The following is a 20,823-nucleotide window of genomic DNA, read 5'->3' on the forward strand; positions in this document are numbered from 1 at the left end:
CTTAGAAGAAGAAGAATTTAGGTCTTTGATCACCTTGTTTTAATGTATTTCTTTTATGTCATTGTAAAACACCATGGGTTGTCTTGTGTCTGTATAGTAGAAACAACGTTGCCTTGTCTATAATTGAATGTGCCCATACATTTTTTTTTAAATGCGTTTTTGATAAAGTTAATTAGATCAGTCAAGGGCAGTGATCTTGGGTTTCCTCACGTTATAACAAAGAGAAATGTTGCACAAGATCTGACCGACCAAGTAGATTATTAATACAAATAGAATATCGACTTTATTGATACATGAATTAATACAAACCCTATATAAGTTTTGGAATTTAATAATTAAAATTAGAATAATAATAATAAAAAAATATATAATAATAATTATTATTATAAATTATAAATAAAAACGTGTGTGTGAAACAGCCACGTGAGTCTGCGCCGTTTTGGACCCACATGTTGCGTCCTTCCTTCACGCCCTTTTCGCTCTTATCCTCTCACACAGGTGGAGCCTCTCTGACTTATTCAGCGCACACACAGGTGAAGGCGCTGTAGCTGACGTTTAAGTTACCGTACAACGTTTTTGTGTTCCTTTTTCATGAATTGAATTTTCTCCGACTTCGACAACGAACTGATGGAAAAGGCATCCTGCTAGAGGCGCCATGCGCTTCTCTACGAGGCTGCCAGCGACAGACAGATAACAAAGTTCATCCACAACGACCAGCAGGTAAATCAGAAGTGCTCACTGTCATTGTTGATATTGCGGTAATGCTGGCTTGAGATCATGCGCGGATGGTTTATGGAATTAGGAAGAGTTCGTGTCCAACTGCTGTGACATTGCATAATCTGTACAAAGATACCAGTGAAAGTATTGTTTTTGAAAAGTACAGAACTCTCAACTTGTGTGGTACATTTTAGAGAAAAAGGAAGGGTGCTGGAACGTTGTGGTCAATTACAGTAAGTGCGACATTGTTTAATATAAACGCGATTACATTGCTTTAAAAAAAAAAGAAAAAGAAACTACAGTAAAGTACAAGTAGAAGGTACTCTTCTCAATAACTACATGAAACAGAGCCGCCCCAAGCTTCTGTTGGGCCCAATTCAAATTTTGATTTCGGCCCCCCTCCTACCACCTCAAATCGAATCTGACCAATTTAAACTTGACCGTTACCAATGCTAGAAGGTTATGTGAAAATGTCCACTCATCATAGCTGTATTAATTGAAGTTGAGGTATTCAAGTATGTACTTTGTTGGTAAAACATTTCTTATTCAAAGCACCGGGGCAGCATAGTCAAACACGGAAGAAGTGCAAATGCTCTCAAACATTAACCAAAAAAAAGTCAAGAACTTGAATTACACAATACTTTGACACATTTTGACAAGGTACAAAAAAACAACCCCCAACTGTCTAACCTAATGCTGATTTCTTTGTACCAAGTAAATAAATAGTAACAACTTTCAAAAAGTTTAAATATTAGATATACAGATACAGTATTTGGACATTATGGTCACCTCTTCTTCTCAACTGTCAATGTTCTCACAATCTTTGCTTTGTAGCAACTTTCCTGAGTTCGTTTTTAAAAAAAATTAAAATTTATTTGAGCTTGGAAAACTCCTCTCAATAGAAACAACCAATACAGGCAGGCAATTCTAAGAGCAACCAAAATATTTTGATAAAGCTCACAAACACTTTGCTAATTTTGGAGCGTTATGCAGCCTTTTTCTATCAACATGTTTACGTTGGTTTTTTTTTAATTAAAAAAACAAACAAACCTACATTTTCCTTCTCCACCTACATATGCCGGCATAGACTTGAAATCATGTACGGTACTCAAGGACAACTTGATGTTGTGTACAGGTCGTGTACAAAGTACTCTTAAACTCCAAGTTTTAGTTACTTTCAACAACTTGCAGTAAAATTTTAAGAAAATTAGTTATGTTCACCCACTGTTAAATTGTCTGATGTGTGTACTCAATTACAATTAATAGTATTGCTATTAAAAGACAGAAGTGGAAGTACAAAGTACTTCTCTCAAAAGCTACCCAGAGTTTTAGTTACTTTATATATGGAAATGAAACTAAAAGTAGAAAGTACTTACATGAAAAAATGCAAGGATGAATAGTTTTTACAAAGAGCTAGGAATTATACTATTGGAATTATACTCAAGCACAATTATTGTCACATTAGATCAGTTGTCCTCACGTACAGGTAAAGGTCTTGTTTTTAAAAAGTACCAAGTAGTCCCCTCAAAATCGACTAAAAGTATTACTTACTTCAGACTATTAAAAATCTGCTCAATTCACCTACTGGTGCTTTGATTCAATTCATACTCAATTACAATTGAGTATGAATTGAGTTGAGTATTTTAGTACTTAATAGAAAGTAACTTCAGGAAGAAATAAGTAGTTTGTGCTTTTCGTGTACTTTAGTCCAGTTTAAATAATGTAACAGCAGAAAAAGATTTCAGTAGAATAAATGTTTCTACCTTTGCATAATTGTATTAATGAGTTAATACATTTACTGTTCAGTCAAAACCAACAGTTTGTAATTAATATATATTTACTATGACAATAATATTTCTTTTTCCCCCCAGTCTTATTTTCCAAAGAGAAAAGTAACAAAGGATACTGTGCACTGATTCCTCTAAGTAATATCTGTCATTCATTTCATTCATCTGTGCTTTAGTCTTCTGTTCCTTTTGTTTCTCTGATTTGGTGTTTTAAGAAATAGATAGATTTTGTGTGACTTTCTTTTTATGTCTTTATTCCAGCCTCCTCCACTCATGGCCTTCTTTAAGCAGTTGAAGCTTCTCCTCTGGAAGAATGGACTGGGAGTCATCAGACAGCCAGTGAGTGGTTTTTATCCATCCTAATCAGACTATGCGGAAGAAATTCTGCAAACCATAAAAGTTTTGTTCACAGATTTTGATCGAATGCAAAAATCTGTATCATTTGCAGGTGTGGTCACTCACTCTGGTCACCTGGCCTTTGATTATCTTCGTCATCATCAGTGTGACGCGCAACCATTTCCCTCCGGTCCTGAAGCAAACATGTGAGTGTTGATGTCATGCCTGATACACGGCAATGTTTGAAAAATAACCCCAAAATCATTCTAACTATCATTGTGAGCACAGCTGCATTCATCGTGTTACTACGCCACGAGTAAAACTATCAACATTGACATTTTTAATAAGTTGGATGTTTTGTAGTTTTTAATGCTGCCATTGTATTATGAAGCTTTATAACTGAAACTGTCCAGAGGCCTAAAGAGAAAGTGTGATTTCCAAAGTTTGCATTGAGATAACACTGATTTGATTTGGACTGGCAGGGCTTTTGCTAGGTCTCGTTAAAGTCAATAATTACACACTTGGTGACATTCCAGTTTCACAAGCCAAGTAAATAGATGGAGAATTCACCTCAAACACCATGAGTCTTTCAGTGTTGGGCTTTTCCTCAAGACTTTTGTCAGTGAATTATTTGGTCTTTTGAAACCGTCTTAATTGAGATCCCATTCGTCACCTCTGCGTAATGATCATGGTCACAGCATATTTTTCCCTTGTACACCCACAATTTAACAAACATATAATTAGCCTCATTTTAATTTCATAAACATCCTGCTCTCAATCCATCTCATGTATGTCATATACCTTTCTCGGAATAATAGAGGCTTTCTTCCTTGTTCATTGTAATAATTGTGACAAAGGTAGAAAGCTGCCCGTATGGTCACATAATCAGCTAACCCTCCCTCTTTTGTTTGTTTAGCCTTTTTTGAGGGATCAGATTCACACAGCTATCCATTTGTAATGTAATAATCCCAGTGTGCACAAATATAAACCAACAGGACCCCTCCTCTCTCACCAAGAGCTACTCGGTGGTGTAAGTGTTTGACCACACCCAAGATAGGTAACAAATCCACCTTCAATACGCGATCGGACCAAAAAAACAGCAAATGGCCCAGAATCCCATTGTCTATTGTCCCTCAGTTAGTCTGTGAAGTTGTTTTATATATATATATATATATATATATATATATATATATATATATATATATATATATATATATATATTTCAACTTTCTTTTAAAGACTTCAGGTTTTATAACATCACAATGGGCATTGGTAGAAGTTGCCTGCGAGGCTGTGATGGACCAAAGCAAGGTATTTAAACCTGAGTGAATACCGGAGAGGCACTGTTCCATGCTGTCTGGTCTCAGCTGCTTAACTGCAACTTGATCTACATACCCTTTATTCTTGTTTCTTTTGTTTGGAATATATACACTGTGTCTTAATTTAAAAGATGTAAGCAGTGTTGAATAGCATCCATGCCACGTTAAGTCTTTGCAATGTGTCTTCTAGGTTTTGTGGGACCACGTAATCTCCCGAGTGCAGGGTTTTTCCCTTTCCTGCAGACTCTCATGTGTAACACGGACAGCAGTTGCCATAATACATCTCGCCTGGTGGACCGATCAACATCAAGACCGTCAAGGTGCTGCTAAGATCAATTATCATTTTGAAGGTTATCTTACTTTTACAGCAACAAAGGCTAATGCATTTCAAAATCTTCCTGATGCTGTTTGACTGTACTGACCTTGTCCCATGTGGTTAAAAGCTAGATGTCCCTTGAAGATCATTTTATCACATGGGAGGGAAACACCTCAGCACAGCAGCATCACACGAGATGCTTAGTCATTGTGCGCATGGTAATATCACAGCAACACACCTCCTTCTGTGGAAGGAGGGAGGTGGCTACCCCAGCGGCTGAGGATGGTTAATTGCTTTTTTCATGCTTTTTTGACTCTGTCAACATGTGGAGTTAAATAATCTGTCTGAAAAGTGCATGTTTTACTTCAGTGAAAAGGTGGGGGTTTTGTTTCAGTTCAAGTGTCAAATGCACATGAAGATGTAGTGAGAAATGACTTCAACTAGTGCAGCTTTTGTATTGTCAACACAATATGTTTCCTAACACAAGGATGGTGCGGGTTGAAAAACCTGTTTGTCTGTTCTTCTCCTATAGGTGGCGGTGGTTTTAACTGTACTTGCAATGTTTTTTAGTTTTTTTTCGCTGGCTGCTGAAAGTGCCCCTTAGCAGCATTGTATCACTCCTCAGTGTAACTGCCTATCGAAAGTAAAGAGTCTTTTTATTGAAGAGCATTTGGACATACAGTTTACTGCAGTTCCAGAATAAGTGAAACTGGTTTGCCTCCGCTCATCCATATTCTCTACGGCACCCATTTTTCTTGGCATGAGGTCTTGAAATGTCCAATTGTGTCTCATCCATTTTGTCTGTTCATCCTGTTGAACACTTTGTAGAATATCTGTGAACGAGACATGGGATCTAATAACTTTCTTTTATCTACAACTCTACCTCGAGCGTCTTCTATACTGCTTCATCCAATACAGGATAGTGGAGCTGATCCAAGGTGACTGTGAATTAATTCCGGTTACAAACCCTGGCCGGTACAGGTTACTCGTCTGTCACATGGCAAACACAGAGAAAGAGAGACACAATCACACACATTCACTTTCACAACTGAGGTAAATTTAGAAGTCCAAATTCCTTAGCTAAACCAAGGATTGAACCAGGAACTCTCTGGGTATGAGTGTCAACCATAGTACCACTTCATTCATTATTTTTTACTTTGGCTGGCCTTTGATGAGTTATCTCTGTGTTTGGCACTTTGCCTTGAAAAAAACCTATATAATCTATTCCGATGTGTTTGAATCCGGTTGACAGGTCGCTGAAAGACTCACCGCTGGGGAACCTGATTCAAGAGGGAGACGTTTTGCAGCTGTCTTACCCTGCTGAGTCCAGACACAATACTGAGGCACTCATGAGATTCTTGGAAAATATTTTGGGTATGGAATCTTTCTGCGTGATTGTCTGTGAAATACAACAAAAAAAAAATGTTCTGCTAAAAAACTGTAATCTCCAGCTATTGGTAAAAGATAATGTTTTGTTGGTAGAACAATGTTAAATCAGCATTATGAAAGCAGTGCATAGGTTAACAAATATGTTTATTTCTTCAAATCCTGAGAAATTATACGAATAGTTAATGTGGCTTGACTCCCACAAGTAAAAACATAGACAGATGTTTTGATTTATAAATGCTGGTATTTCAATACATTTTTCTCTCATTTTAGTTTTATTCAGTTTTTTTTTTTCATTGCAAAGCCAATTTTTCCTTTTACCACCAGCCTCTCGTCCTAATTTTCAAAGAAGGACAATAATGATGTTATCTTTAAACATGGTAGTTTTATTGAAATGTCACGCTTTTTTTCTTATTTAGATCTACACATCACAAGCCATGTTTCTGCAACAAATAACAGTTTTTACTTCTTTGGCTTACCCGTTTCTAATAATTTATTGTTGTGTTGTGTTATAGGATCACCTAACCAAGGAGGACTTGAAGAGGCCTCTTCCAATAGTACCAGAAACACAACTCCTCTCATAAATCATGTGAGTATTATTTGAGATCAAAAAGTAGGAATATTCCTGCGGTCATTTCTTTAAGCCATTATTCAATAGAAGATAACACAAATGTAAAAAAAACCCCAACATTTCCAAACATGCTGTTATAGCTTAACTAAGCTGTTCAGTTGGAATATTGTGTTTGTCCTGGTACGCTTATAGGGGAGTGTAATCCATTTATTCTTTCAGCTTGTCAGGATTTATGTATTTTCCAATGGACATGTGACATAGCGGAGCACAAAAACAGTCAGCAGTGAGCAAACACCTCTTTGTAATGTCATCAGTTTTCATCATGTTTTGCCATCTTTCAGTTTAAGCTCCTGTTTATTATATAACAATCACATTTATTGTGTGCTAGTCCAAGTTGAACTGACATGGTTACATATACTTGTAAAGTCCAGTTGTTTGACAATTCTACATTTATTGATTTTCAGTTATTTGATCAGCTATTTTCAATGTAACATGACAAATCCTCACTGGCTGTTCAGTAGATGTTTCAATCTGTGGAGGTTTTATTTGATCTGTAAAATGGGTGTGACTCACATTACAAGATCATTTCATATTTTATTTTCAAAGGAATATCCACTGACTAATAACACAAAGTCAAATTATTCTGTTTGCCAAAGGAGTCCTTGGAGTACCTGCAGGATACAGTGAACCTGTTGAAAAGAGCCATCTGCACACTAATTTTGCCCAGGATAAACACAACGTCACCCGACGCCCTCTCCCACGCTGCAGTCAAATTCTGCCAGACCAACAACAGTCTGTTCGAAGTGTCACTCGACACGCTCAACCAGGTTCGCTTGTGTGTGTGGGTGTGGGTGTGGGTGCTGCTGCGATATGTGGGGTCATGCCTAGACACACTACCTCAGCCTATCTACCTCGGTGTGCAATATATCACACTCCATTACTCTGTACAAATAACAGGTACCTTGTGCTCAACTGCACATACTTATTAGCCAAGGTACCTCAGGCAGCTACATTGTTATTTTACTTAACTTATTCTTTAACTTTTACATTTCTGCACTATGTCCTTGGGTGTATGTGAGCGGGTCTGTGTGAGCTGAATGTGTGTGTGAATGTTTAGGTTATTCTGTATACATGGTGTGTCTGCTGAGATGAATGCAATGCTGAATGTGAGAATGGCTGTCGGTGTTTATTGTATGTCTCCTGTGTTTTTAGCTACACCGTAATTTCATTGTGCAATTTATTGTACAATGACAATAAAAGCAATAGAATAGAATAGAATCGAATGCCTGCAAGAGTCAGCTTGTGTTCAGTACAGAATGAAACAGTTTTACATGGTGCTTTCGTAAATCTACGTTTGAATCTGTGCCGTCATAAAGGTCCCAGAGACTCAGACGTTGCCTCTGCTTGTTAGATCCTGACGGAGCAGATGTTGACAGAACCGGATGAGATCTTGACGGTGGCTGGGATGGCAGTGATACTGTTCAATCAGATGCAAAACGAGACCGTGTTGTGGGAGAATCTTCTAGCTTTTCCCCAGCTGTTCTCCGGTTCAGAAGACGAAATGCTGAGCAGCGCTGACGCCCTCCTCACACAGATACAGAGGTACCGTACTTTCAATGACTGAGCAAGACAACGCAGGGGCCGAGAAGGAAAGGGTTGGTTGGATTTAAAAGAAGGGGACAGTGACCTTGAATGAGCGTCATCAAAATGTGGATTTGGTGAATCTTACCTTCCAATAATTTAAAAGATTCTGTAAATTAATGAGTGTGTGAATGCTCTATATTTTATGAAAAAAAAGAAAAACTAAACAAAATATGGAATAGAATGCTGAAAAACACATTTTCTTGCTACAAGTTGTATTCTGAGAGATGTTTTAATTCAAAATGGAAGCTGGATGATTTTCATCAATCTGTATTGTAGCTTTGACCATGGGACATTTAAAGTCATATAAGATTGGCGCTACTGTAAAAAATAAATAAATGTCTGGTTATGAAGATGGACAAAATATATTTGCAAATTACAAAATAAGAAATACATAATAAGATAATATACAACAGATCGATGTGATAAAGCGCAGTTTACTATTTTGAGGCCCACTTAAAGCTGAGTGTTTGTGTAATCATTTGCTCTGTCTAAGTGTTTCCATCTTGTCGTGATATTTGAACCATTTCTGAGGTTATTTTTACATTTATGTCTTTAGTGCCTTGCATGTCATTGAGAACAACTTTCCCGAAACTGGCGCTCCACTCTCCATGGTACATCCACTGCTCACTGGAAGCATCAAACTCATCAAATATGTTCAAAGCTGGCCTGGCAAAGGTAACTATAGTTCACAACGGTTTGTAGCACATATGCTGTGACACCAAAAGACATGGAAACATTTCACAACATGGCTCAACTCAAGCCACCATCACACTATAAAAAATCTTGTTAATCAAGTTCTGTGCTGACTTTGACGATGTGAATTTTTCCTGGTTAGACGTCTCCATTACCCTCGGAGATGTTGTGATACTGACCAACGACACACTGAGTGAAGTCCTGCAACAAGTTCTACAAGGCGTTCACATACCGCTGGACAAGGTAGAGTTTCCTCATTCTTTTGGATTATTTCTCGTCATAGAAATGTCACACGTATGTCTTTTCATGCATACTTTTTACTATTGTGGAGGTTTTTTTTAATGATTTGAAAAAGGCTTTGTACACCAGATTGTCACACTGGTCCGACAACTTTTGGATTCTAACTCTCAATTGTGAAAGCAAATGCAAAAGCAGGAATGCTATTAAGCCTCTAATAAGAAATAAATTATCTCAGGAAATAATACTTTTATTCATTGCTATTCCCAGGGAAGGAGGAGGGATACCACACTTACATCTGGAGTTTACTATTGAAAATCAGTTATGCGCAGCAGTTTCTTAGCCTGTTTTGGAAGTTAAGAGGTACTCTGACTATACCTCTTAAACAACGAATACTGTGTCCCAGAGCATGTAAAGATCGCTCGATAACATTTTAACCAAGCCTGCTTGATAAGATTAAACCAGTATTCAACATTCTCATTTTTGAGTGTGGAAATTGTTGGATAGTATTAGTATTTTATTAAAAATTACAGCTTCATGACATCAAATATTGTAGGTTTTTTTTCTTTAAATATTTATTCCATGTACATTTTGTCAGCAATATTTACATATTTGTATTTGCTGTTGTCAGTGATTGACCAAATGAGCTGGATAAATACTATCATTGACCTCTTTTTTTTTATAGGCCATTTTCCTGACATTGGACAAACACATGGTGGAGACTTATTTGTGTGAAAGCAGCAGTAACCCAATGTGGCTAACGGCAGCATGCAGTACAGGCACCGTGGAAAGGCTTCTGACAATGATCAGCCCCATAGAGGTTGCAAAGAAGGTATGTCAGAGACAGGAATGTTATCAACATCGACAGAGACAATGGCAAGACATCTCAAATGAGTCAGCGACTTGAAGTTTATTGTGACGTCAGTGTTCTGTATTTTTCCCTACTGTTTTCTATTTGTGCTTCACTACCTTCACTTCTAATACACCTTCTTCACTGCCAACTTCACTTCTAATTACATTCGAGGTACGCCAGTTCATTTGTCCTTGGCCACAAGAGGGAAATCGGACTGAAACTCCCAAAGTGCATCTGGGGAATGGACACCTTGAGAATATCCAATTAGCACTACCATGACATTATGCATGTTTTCCCAATTAAAGAGTGTTCACTAACACTGTTGCCACTTTGTATGCTCACTCCAATAGTCAAAGATACATCAATTCATAATGCTGATTTATAACAAATCAGAGCCTATGTAATTTCACAGTCTCTTGTTGAGTCATTGTTTGCTGATGCTGATGACAATGCATAGTGGCAGGGACTTTCTCTTATTTGAGCTTGCCCCGCCCATGTCCATACCTCTAAATCCTTATCTAAATAGCAGTCATGAATATCTTGCATGTCTCTCGCATTCCATAAACTGGAATAAAGCTTTCTTTACTTCACATCACAAAAACAGATTTGCAGTTAAACAACAAAAGCTGCGGCCATGATCGTTTTGGGAGAAATTTACCTTCAAGGCTTACTTCCAGAAAATGCTACAAGTTGAATTCCTGTAGAAAGATTATCTGTGAAAGGGCCTTGAAGGCCAACATTTTAGCCTTTTGAGCTTTACATCAAACACATTACAATAATTGGAAATTTTTCTCATCAACAATATCTGTCAGTTGTTGGAAAGCCATTTCTTGTTAGTAGCATTCCATTTGCATACCTAGTAGCAGTCAGTCAAGATAGAAATTTCAAATTAATCCAATATAAACTAAAGTTTTCCAAACTGGACTCAAGACTTGCGCATCACATTCTCATTCTCATTCCCATTCTCATTCTCATTCTCATAAAGCCAATGCTGTGTGTGACTGCAGTGTTAATTTGTCTTTGTAGTTTGGAAAAAAATATTGAGTGTACAAATTGTTGGGTTTCTCTCTGTTGAATGTACCTAGAAATCACTGTGGTGTATTTGGTGCTATATAATTCAAGTTGAATTGAAACTGAATTAAATTAATTAAATAGAAATTCACCGTAGCAGATTATCTAAACAAAAAAAATGGATTTATCACCTATAACTTCTCCTTCTTATTTCTACTCCATGCACCTATCTTGTTCCCAGGCTCTCCTTGCCTGGAGTACGGATGTTGCTTCACACGATGTGTCTTTTGCCAAAGAACTGGTCCACAGTCTCATCGGAGATTTGCCTCCTGGAGAACCAGGAGGCTCCAACATCATGAGGAACCAGCGCGACACAGATACACAGCCAGAAAACATTGAAGAAGAGCTGTAAGTTAAAGTAGATGTTGCAATGCTACAGCATCCTCTTTTAATGTAGCAACCACTGAAACAGCACATTAGATTTGAGAAAATAAAGACACTTTCACAAACTGAGTAGTGTCAGATTGGTATAAGATGTATAGTTTATGACAGGAAAAAGGAAAAAAAAGAGAAAAGCTATATTCCATTATATTATATTGAAATTTTGCCAGCTAAAGTAGTTAATGGTACACTATGAAAAATAGCAACCTGGGCTGCTGGTCAGTAGAGTGTTTTCTGAATATAATAGTCAATAGTAATTTTTTTAAATAACTGCTTTTTAGTATAATCAGAAGCATAAAATTAATAGTCAATATAGTTTTAGAAGTCACCAAAAGCAGCCGTTACACATTTTCAACTTATAATTCTTAGCGAATGTCTTGAACTTTTGTATTTATCTGACCAATCCAGCATTCAGATTTAAGTTTATTGTTTGAGGCTTTTTACTTAAGAGTAACATTCTGAAAACCCTGTATTGTTTTTTCGAGTATAAACTAAACCTAGAGGATATTACATTTCCTTTTGCATCCATCATATCACATTGGATATTTTTTACACTACCCGGAACATTTTAACTCAAGTCTTGTCTCCACTGTAATGTGAATTATCTGGCAGGTTTTTGAGTGTTGGTCACGTCGTACTGGAATTGGTGAATGCTGTGCCCGAAGTGGATATGGTTCTGCAGGGGATCCTGAGAACTGGCTTTCAGTCCATGAAGTCAGTGACGTTGGTCTTGAACACTATTGATGGTGAGTCTATCACACACACACCTCTATCACACACTGTCAGGTGCAGGTTTTACACTTGACGTCATACACTACATTAGCCACTATTGTTAACACTGAATATACGGTACATTGTATACTTTGTAACTAACGCATGAATGGAAAGAGTTAACACCCGTTCTCAGAGGATGGACTAATGACAAACTATTAAATAGCAAAATAATTGTGAATGTATTGTGACGTTTGCTCTTTGTAGACCTTAACTCAGTGGTTCTTAAAATTGTGTGTAGTGCTTGAGAAAACATTGAGACAAAGACACATTCACTTCTAATCCATAAATAAATAATAATCTAATGATTATTTACTAACCATGTTAAAAAGCTACAAGCTACGTTTACAGGAACGTAAACCTCTGAAAATGTTGGAGAATGTTGGAGTTTTTCTTGTATGTACCATTCGTGGTACAAGTATTACCACTTGGGAATAAATGGCTTTGTTAATGTGAAGGTTGAATACATTTTTGTATATATTGTTGAATATATATATTTTGTTATGTATATCCTGTTATAGGTTGTCGTTTTATTCCTGTAAATGTATTTAGCTTGACTGTTGCCTGCACACTGATTTTGCAGAACTCTCGAACAGTGTCCAGATCGATGTTGATTATGTCCAGCAGACCGTTCATATGTTGCTGACAAATCAATCTGACTCCAGCATGTGGTTTGACCAAGTTCTGGACAGTGTGATGGAAACAATCATGAAGGTAATATATTTTTTGTTTATCAACTTGATTTGAGTTAAAACACATATTTTAACATCACAACCTTGGTGAAAATGTAAACATATATAAAGACAGGCAGTGTAAATGAACACATTGTGGCCATGTTTACTTCAGGTTGTCACTGATTAACATCTTAAAATCTCCACTTGAACATTATCTTTCAAAGCTATCATAATATAATAAATAGGTTAGGGTTGAAATGTGTTTTAAAACACAATTCGGTTTATTGCACATAGGGTGAAAAATACAGACATACACATTATTATGGCTGGTTGATAAAACGATCTTTTGATTTTGGTTTCGCTTGCCTGATGATCTCCAGATACGAGAGTCACGTTTGCACTGACGCCACTGATCGCTGATGTTGAAGAGATCAAACACTTATCTGGCATTGCTATTTGAATTTCTTCTTCAGGTCATGTCGTCAGAGTCTGTGACATGCGAAGAATTTGTGCGTCCATTCGAGTGGCTCCTACCAACTGAGACTGTAAAGATCGAAGGGTGGCGAGCAATGATCTGCCTGAACAGCTCGAAACTGGAACAAGTCCTACTGATGCACTGGGGAATTTTGGCTAAACAAGTAAGTGACTGCATTCATTATTGAATGAAAAATGTTATTCTTTATTTAATCTTTCCTTTTATACTTGCCAGGGACTGGAACTGTACAGCACTCTCACAGGTGAAGCAGACTTCAATGTAACACTTCCCATGATCCTCTCTGAGTGGCATCAGGTGTGTAACAGAAGCAAGCACTTTGGGGAGTTTGTGTATGAACTCGCTGTCATGCTTGAAGAGGTGCCTTTGATGTCCTGGATACCTGAAAATACCACCCATGATGTTGCTGAAACTGTTCAAAAGAGGTGCTTTAATGTGATTCCATTGAAATATTTGCACACTTCATTCTTTTGCAAATTAGAAAAAAGAGAAAGATTTTTACCCAATAAAAACCAAAATTTTCCGATGTGGACTTTGTCTCCCTTCATGTTGTCTGTTCCTCGCTTTTTGTTTTCCCTCTAGCGTTTTCATGTTTCTGGTGAATCTTGGAGAAAAGATCGAGACGAGTCACCTGTGGCCTGAGGTCAAGGACTATTTCCATATGGCTTACTGGATTTTGAACTACAGGCCTGGAGTCACAACTGAGCCAGCAAACTGTGAGTTCAATCTCTTCTCTTCTCTTCTCTTCTCTTCTCTTCTCTTCTCTTCTCTTCTCTTCTCTTCTTTTCTCTCCTCTCCTCCCACATACACACAGACACACACTTGTTTCAGAACAATCAAAGTCAAGATCCCCTCTAATGAGACCTCTGATCTTGTAAGAAGAACGTTGACGTGTGAATTGTCTCTGCTTTGTCTTTCAGGCTCTTCCAGTGTCAGTTTCACCATTCATTGCAATACTGGTTTGACATGGCCAATCTTTGCCCAAGCAGTGACTCAGGCACTATTGTCGCCAAGCCCAGATGTCCTGGTGAAGTAAGTGCCAAGCCTTGTGAATTGTGCTTATGGAATGAGGCATTCACTTTGCCTGAAATGGAGTTTAATTTCATCTTTTGTTGACTCACAGCTATTAATCTCATGCTAACTCTGTGGCTTAATTTATAGAATAAACTTTTCATTTACTTTCTTAGTAAGAGTTACGAAACATTAATCACACCTTCTTCTTTTGTCTGGCCTGAATAAGGTGCTAGTATGATGAATGTTGACAGTGTTTCTTTTTCCCCCCCATCCCAGTTAGGGAAAAAAAAAAGCAATGATGTTCATTACTGTAATTTCTGGACTATTGAGCACTCCTGAAAAAAGGAACACCCACCTAATTTAAAAAGACAAAAAATTCAAAGGTCGGAGTTATGTGATGCACCTAAACACATCACCCATGAATTGGCGGCATGAACATGCCACGACACCTGTAAAAATGCATAAATGAGCCGTGTCATTGTTTAAGCAGCAGGGATCAAAGTGTCAAAAAAAAATACCTAGCAGTTTATAGTCCCAAAATTACGGTATTATAATTTTTTTTTCTGTCAACCTAATTTTTGACAGAAAATAAAAACTCTATCCAAAATTTGTTAAACTTGAAATAATGCACAGGATGAACTTAATTCTTTGGTAAAAGAATCACTACTACTACAACTCGCTTCTTTGTTTATATCAAGCAAGGAAAAAGAAAAATATATTGTAATTTGTTTATTACATTGTTCTCTTTGTTGTACTTGATGTTCTGCAATTTACAAATGGTTTTGCCCTTTTCCTCTCTTCTCCTTGCAGCTGTCTCAAAGGATCTGTGAATCTGTTGCGGCATGTGTATAGCAACACCTATAAAGAATTGGCATCCTTGTACCTTAAACAGGAAATCAAAGGTGGAGATGCCCTCTCCGAGTATCTGATTAACTTGATAAATGAGCTGAATGAGTTTGTTCAGGAGATCTCCACTCTCTCGGATGAAAACATCAATAATCCAACCGTGATGGGTCCACTTGTCAGAAACCTGTTCAAATCCACAGGCTTGGATCCACTTCTGCCTGTGATTTTCAGCGACCATCCGCTAAATGTCAGCACAGTTCTTCATGTGTCCTCGCAGCTTGGCAGACTCAACCAGCAAATTTTTACTTTCGATGAGTCAGACCCAACAATGCCTGAACTGGAACGATTGATAATACAGTTCCTCTCCATGGAAGGCAACCTCACGCTGTCCCTTTCCCACATCATGGGAACCTCTCTGCTGACCTATTCCAGCAACATACATCCTGATAAACTTGCTCATATCAGAGCTGCCCTTCAGCCTTTTACCAACCAGACCTCAGCAGGTCTTGTGGAAGCTATCCTCACTGCCACAGAGTTGCTGAACACATTGACTTCTCCCGATACCGACATAGCTGAGGCCATTCTTCTGTACGTACAGGAGATTCAGAAATTTGGAATATCTCTCTTCAGACTGCTAAAGATTGATCAACTCGTGTCACCAAATGGGCAGCTCAGTATGGCTCAAGTCACTGACCTCAGCCTGTCAGTCATGGACTTCCTCCACCTCTTCACCCCTGAGGGCCTCCACAACCTCACTCAGATTGGACCAGATGCTGCACAGGATACTGTCATCATGAAGTTTGTTGCAATCTTACCACCAGAAGCACAAAAGACTGCTACCAACTTTCTTCAGGCTGTGATAAAATTGCAGCATCAGGTAGAAAATTGTACAGAGGGCCAAAACTGCATGGCTGGAATTTCAGAGATATTCACCTTCCTGGATCAGGCATTAGATATGGTAACCTCGGTGAATGGGAATTACAGCTTTGGGATTGCTCAGCTCAGTTTGCTGATGGGGAGTGAAGAAAATGAAGAGTTAGTATCCATTGCTTTGTCATTCCTCCTCCCACCAAACGCGACTGCTTCTGTGGAGACGGTCAAACAAATCCTTGCTTTCATCAAATTGGCCATAGCTACACAAGATATTACTGTCTCTAGTCTCCAGAATGCCCTGATACAATCAGGCTTAACAATCCAGGAACTAGATAGCTTTGTTGCGCTTGCTGGAGCTGCCAATATAAGAGAGTTGATAGTAAACATAATGGAGGTTGCCAACGTCCAGCAGTGTTTTCTCCCCCAAGATGACCCCATAATGACTGCCCATTGTGTGACAGGATTGGTGAACAGGCTCAGTGCGGTTCTGACACAAGTGCCCGATTTCTATGATCACAAGGCCATCCTCTCCTTAATCCCGCAAATTGTCAACCAAACTATCAGTGACATCTTCCAGATTAACTTCAGTTCGAGCCCAAACGGGATTATCGTGCAAACCCTGAGCAGCACCCTGTCCAATATCAAGACGGTCCTTAATCAGACCCAACTCAACTCTCCCGAGATCATGAGAGAGATCAGAGTGGTGGAAGGCCTCATACACCTCATTGCCAGCATAGAGCCAAACACAATGTTTAATGCCACCTTGATGAACGACCCTCTCTATGCGCAAAGTGTGTATCTTCAGCTTGTGGGATGGTACTTGAAAAAACTGGAAAACATCACCAGGAACAGTTCGGCCTCAGAGTTCCTTCAGCCCTTCTTCCACATCGCACAGATGCAAGTGACCATGCAGCTGTCACAGACAAATCTATCCACGTTTATCAGCAACAGGATTGAGTACTTGATGAAAAATCTACAGTATCCAATAGATGGCGCTGGATTGAGGATGATTGGTCTGACATCCGTTGAGATTCTCAATAGTATTTGGGATTCAATCAAGATGAACCTAGAATATCAGAATATGATACAGGGATATCAATTGTTCAACCAAACAATTCTGTTTTCAACTGAACAGCAAATCAAACTCTATCTGGGACTCATTCAGGAGTGGATGAAACAGCCAAGTGTCCCAATCGTGTTCACAAACATGCTGCAATGGGGAAACTCCTCCATCCCAGTGTCTGTACATCTGACAGACGTCCAGACCTTGCTGCAAACACTGCCTACGTTTCTCAGTGGCAAGGAGCAGGCTTTCCTCTCCATGATTAATAATATCACACAGTCCCTCAGTGAAGCCGTAATGTTGGCTGAATCAGGTGAGCTACAGAGTGAAGCCTTCACAGCTGCCATCTTGGAAGCAGTCCAAACCTCCATGCATCTGTTGACCCCAGCCACGGGACCCTTGCCGCCTCCTGTACAACAGAACATCCTGGAACTCTTCCGAGATTCACTGAGTCTCATTGTCCATCCAGACATGAGTTTTGCATCATTACGCAACATTTCCCTCCACATCCTCATGAGAGTCGAGAGCATTTTTGTGCAAATAATACCAGAAGAGGCTGCGGGATTCCTGGTGCCTGTCATCAAAGTGACAACCACGTATTTTGAGACCATCTCTGAGGGGGGAGGACCGGACAAGTGGAACGAACTGTGAGTAATGCTGTTAAATTGATCTCTTTGGACACATTTTACACACTGCTTTGTTTTACGGTTGACTTTAAAACAGGTCTGAAAATTACATTTAACAGAAAGTATTGATATTTATAAAACCTCTAAATGAAGTACAATTTCCTTAAAATCCCTTTGAATCATTGAATAACTCCTCATATTTTTATTGGTTATATTCATAAAAGATGGTGATAAAGAAGTAAATGTGTGTTGTAGAATGGCTGAATATAAATGCCTAAATAAAGGCAATACTTTATCATCTTATAATAATACCATTATATGAGAGTAACCTTTGTAATCAGGAAATTGTATTTTAGCCTGTGAGTGAGGGCGCATAGTGAGATAAAATTTCTGAGAATTTAACGTATTTCTGCAGCTCAATACAGCATTTGAACAACTTGCAGCAAAGTGTTTTGCTTTTCTGCACCTACAACAACAGCCTATGTCTGTGTGTCTGTGTGTGTGTGTGTGTGTGTGTGTGTGTGTGTGTGTGTGTGTGTGTGTGTGTGTGTGTGTAAGTAAAATTCCCCAAACTTGATTGTCGACATGGCCCTGGTGCTTTGTGTTCTGTCTTTTCCTGATGTACTGTATTATCCCTTCATACTTCCTTCTTGGTGTTTCAGATCTAATTTCTAGTGTTTCTGAGGTTATAACGTGGTCTTGTCATTCATAGTTCTGGTTGTATGATTGTGGCTGTTTTATAGTTAATTCTTGTGAACATTTCATATTGTGGCTGTGTCTTCCAGGCTTAATGTGGTTTATTTCATTCTTTCGGGTGTGTGTCTGACTCAGGCCACATTTACACGTACCCAATAAAAAAAAACAAAACCTGGATATTTCCCTCGCTATGTTTAAAAGAAATATCTTCATTTACACGGACCCACACATACAGCTGATTCAGAGCTACTATGAGCATGCCAAACATGTAGGGGGCAGTGTAGCATGAAGCCATGAATCAGAATCCTGGAAAAAACAGGACGTCATGAATTGTGACTTAAATATCCACCTATCCCACTTTAGATGCAAACAGAGACACAGATTTTATCCAGATCTCCACTTTGGCCAGAGTTTTCAGAAATTATTGTTTGTGGTAAGTTGTTGCTGTGTTTATGTGTAAATGTGTGGCCCAAATGCAGAGAAATGTCAGTTTTTTCAGATGCCCAGGTACATGTAAACGTGACCTCAGCCTGCCTGTGTTCATCTATTCTCTTTGTCCCTGATTACTTCTTGAATGATTGCACCTGTGCCTCATTGCTTTGTGCTCCCAGTGTGTTATATCACGATTAGCTGTTTGATCGCCATTTTGTTAAGTCTCATAGGTTTTTTTGGATTTAGATCTCTCATCTTGTATTTGGGATTATGTCTTTAGGCTGCTCCTATTTTAGCTCTGATTCTGTGTGTACTGACCTTTGACTGCACCACTTCTTGAATCTACTTCCTAAAGTAAATCTCTTTGAACTGGTAACTTTATTCAGTTCTGTCCAGGCTGTTGTCTTGTTTTCCACCCCAAAGGAGATAATAAGACATTTACAGCTTGTTTCCACTGCACACAACTTGACAAAATGTAATTTTACTACAGTTTTTCTTATCCATGTGTATAGAAAATCAGCAAAGCATTTAAGATATTTTTTTTCCTCAGCATCAAAGAAGTCACATTGTAAAAAAAAACATTATTGTTGCTCCGATATTGCCTATTGATTGATTGATAAAAAATTTTTCAAGGATTTTAAATGAGATGATGACAGTCCAGAGCCTCCTGCCACAGATGGACACAGCCCAGTATTACATCTCTGCCCTCATCAACATCACTAAAGTCATCTTGGAGTCTGGCCAAGGTAAGTCAGCTTCTCATTATCGCCACAGGTGGACATCATGCTGAAACTTTATGATATCTGATGGCGAGAAGGTAACTTTAAGGCACTTCATTGTTCAGCCTGATGTACCAGACACTCAAGAAACACGCAAGAAAGTAGATAAAATAAACCACAATGGCTCTGTTGTTTAAACCCAAAGTTCTTTGTTTTCAAATTTCACATTAACATTGTTTATATGTTCAATATCAAACTGAAATCCAATTTTGTTTTGTTTTATGATTTAAGGAAACATGAGTCTCTGGGCAGCTTTTGAAAATGCAGCAGAGGGAAATTTGTCAGGAATGATGAACCAGGTAACACTTTAAACACTGGAGAAGGTCATACATGTTTAATATGTCGTCATATCTGTAAAAGCAAACATTTTCAATCTTAACAAATGTGCTATTCAGAGATACTTGAGCTTTATGTTCAGCACTGTCTTCATCATATTAGTTGAATGAAATGGATAATAACGCATATCACTTTTAGTTGAGACTTTGTTATTAAACAACAAATAACTGTGAAAGTCTTTCCATACTTGACTCTCCTTTTTCTACAACAACACAGGTCTTGTCAGGTTTCATCTTGGAAATCGTCCCCACCACTTTGGACCTCCTGAGCGCTCCGATGGGACCCCTGCCGCCTCTTGTACAGCAGAACCTCGTGGAAATCTTCCAAGATTCACTGAGTCTGATTGCCCATCCAGAAATGAGTTTTGCATCATTGCGCAACATTTCCCTCCACATCCTCATGAGAGTCGAGAGCGTTGTTGTGCAAATAATACCAGAAGAGGCTGCGGGATTCCTGGTGTCTGTCATCAAAGTGATAACCACGTATTTTGAGACCATCTCTGATGGGGGAGGACCAGACAAGTGGAATGAACTGTAAGTTTTCTTAATGTACCTCATTGGCCACATTTACATGTTTAACAAACAAATTATAAACCTACAAGACATTTTTACAGGTATTAACATAATGTGTTGAAATACTTGCCTGCTTTAGAATAGAGTGCAGCATTAGAATGGAGCATTAATAGAATAAGAATGCACGCTCACCTGAACAAACCTGCGAATTTAACATGATTCTGCTGCTCCATGGAGCATTTTAACTACTTTCAGGCAACCACAGATTGTTTTCACAACAAAAAACATTTTCAATATATATCACAGACGAGAGAGTATGTGATTTACAGCTTGTTTCCACAGGACCCAATTTGCCCAAAATGTGTAATTGTAGCTGTTATCCTCAATGTGTTTCAAA

General features: G+C 38.4%; 1 protein-coding gene across 1 annotated transcript in view; it reads left to right on the forward strand.

Moving 5' to 3' along the window:
• Nucleotides 1–559: 559 nt before the first annotated feature.
• abca12 (ATP-binding cassette, sub-family A (ABC1), member 12) overlaps nt 560–20,823 on the forward strand; it is a 67,979-nt gene continuing 47,715 nt past the window's right edge. Inside the window, exons 1-22 of the mRNA XM_080498170.1 lie at nt 560–720; nt 2,766–2,843; nt 2,953–3,046; nt 4,350–4,479; nt 5,728–5,849; nt 6,377–6,450; nt 7,089–7,259; nt 7,844–8,034; nt 8,633–8,751; nt 8,912–9,012; nt 9,692–9,838; nt 11,112–11,278; nt 11,924–12,057; nt 12,666–12,796; nt 13,230–13,394; nt 13,466–13,674; nt 13,832–13,965; nt 14,170–14,281; nt 15,074–17,692; nt 19,433–19,545; nt 19,810–19,877; nt 20,131–20,447. Of these exons, the coding sequence (XP_080354296.1) occupies nt 2,778–2,843; nt 2,953–3,046; nt 4,350–4,479; nt 5,728–5,849; nt 6,377–6,450; nt 7,089–7,259; nt 7,844–8,034; nt 8,633–8,751; nt 8,912–9,012; nt 9,692–9,838; nt 11,112–11,278; nt 11,924–12,057; nt 12,666–12,796; nt 13,230–13,394; nt 13,466–13,674; nt 13,832–13,965; nt 14,170–14,281; nt 15,074–17,692; nt 19,433–19,545; nt 19,810–19,877; nt 20,131–20,447 (5,384 nt within the window). The 5' untranslated portion in view covers nt 560–720; nt 2,766–2,777. The remainder of the gene's footprint in view (nt 721–2,765; nt 2,844–2,952; nt 3,047–4,349; nt 4,480–5,727; nt 5,850–6,376; nt 6,451–7,088; nt 7,260–7,843; nt 8,035–8,632; nt 8,752–8,911; nt 9,013–9,691; nt 9,839–11,111; nt 11,279–11,923; nt 12,058–12,665; nt 12,797–13,229; nt 13,395–13,465; nt 13,675–13,831; nt 13,966–14,169; nt 14,282–15,073; nt 17,693–19,432; nt 19,546–19,809; nt 19,878–20,130; nt 20,448–20,823) is intronic.

The sequence above is a fragment of the Blennius ocellaris genome, assembly GCF_963422515.1.
Source record: "Blennius ocellaris genome assembly, chromosome: 6".
NCBI lineage: Eukaryota > Metazoa > Chordata > Actinopteri > Blenniiformes > Blenniidae > Blennius > Blennius ocellaris.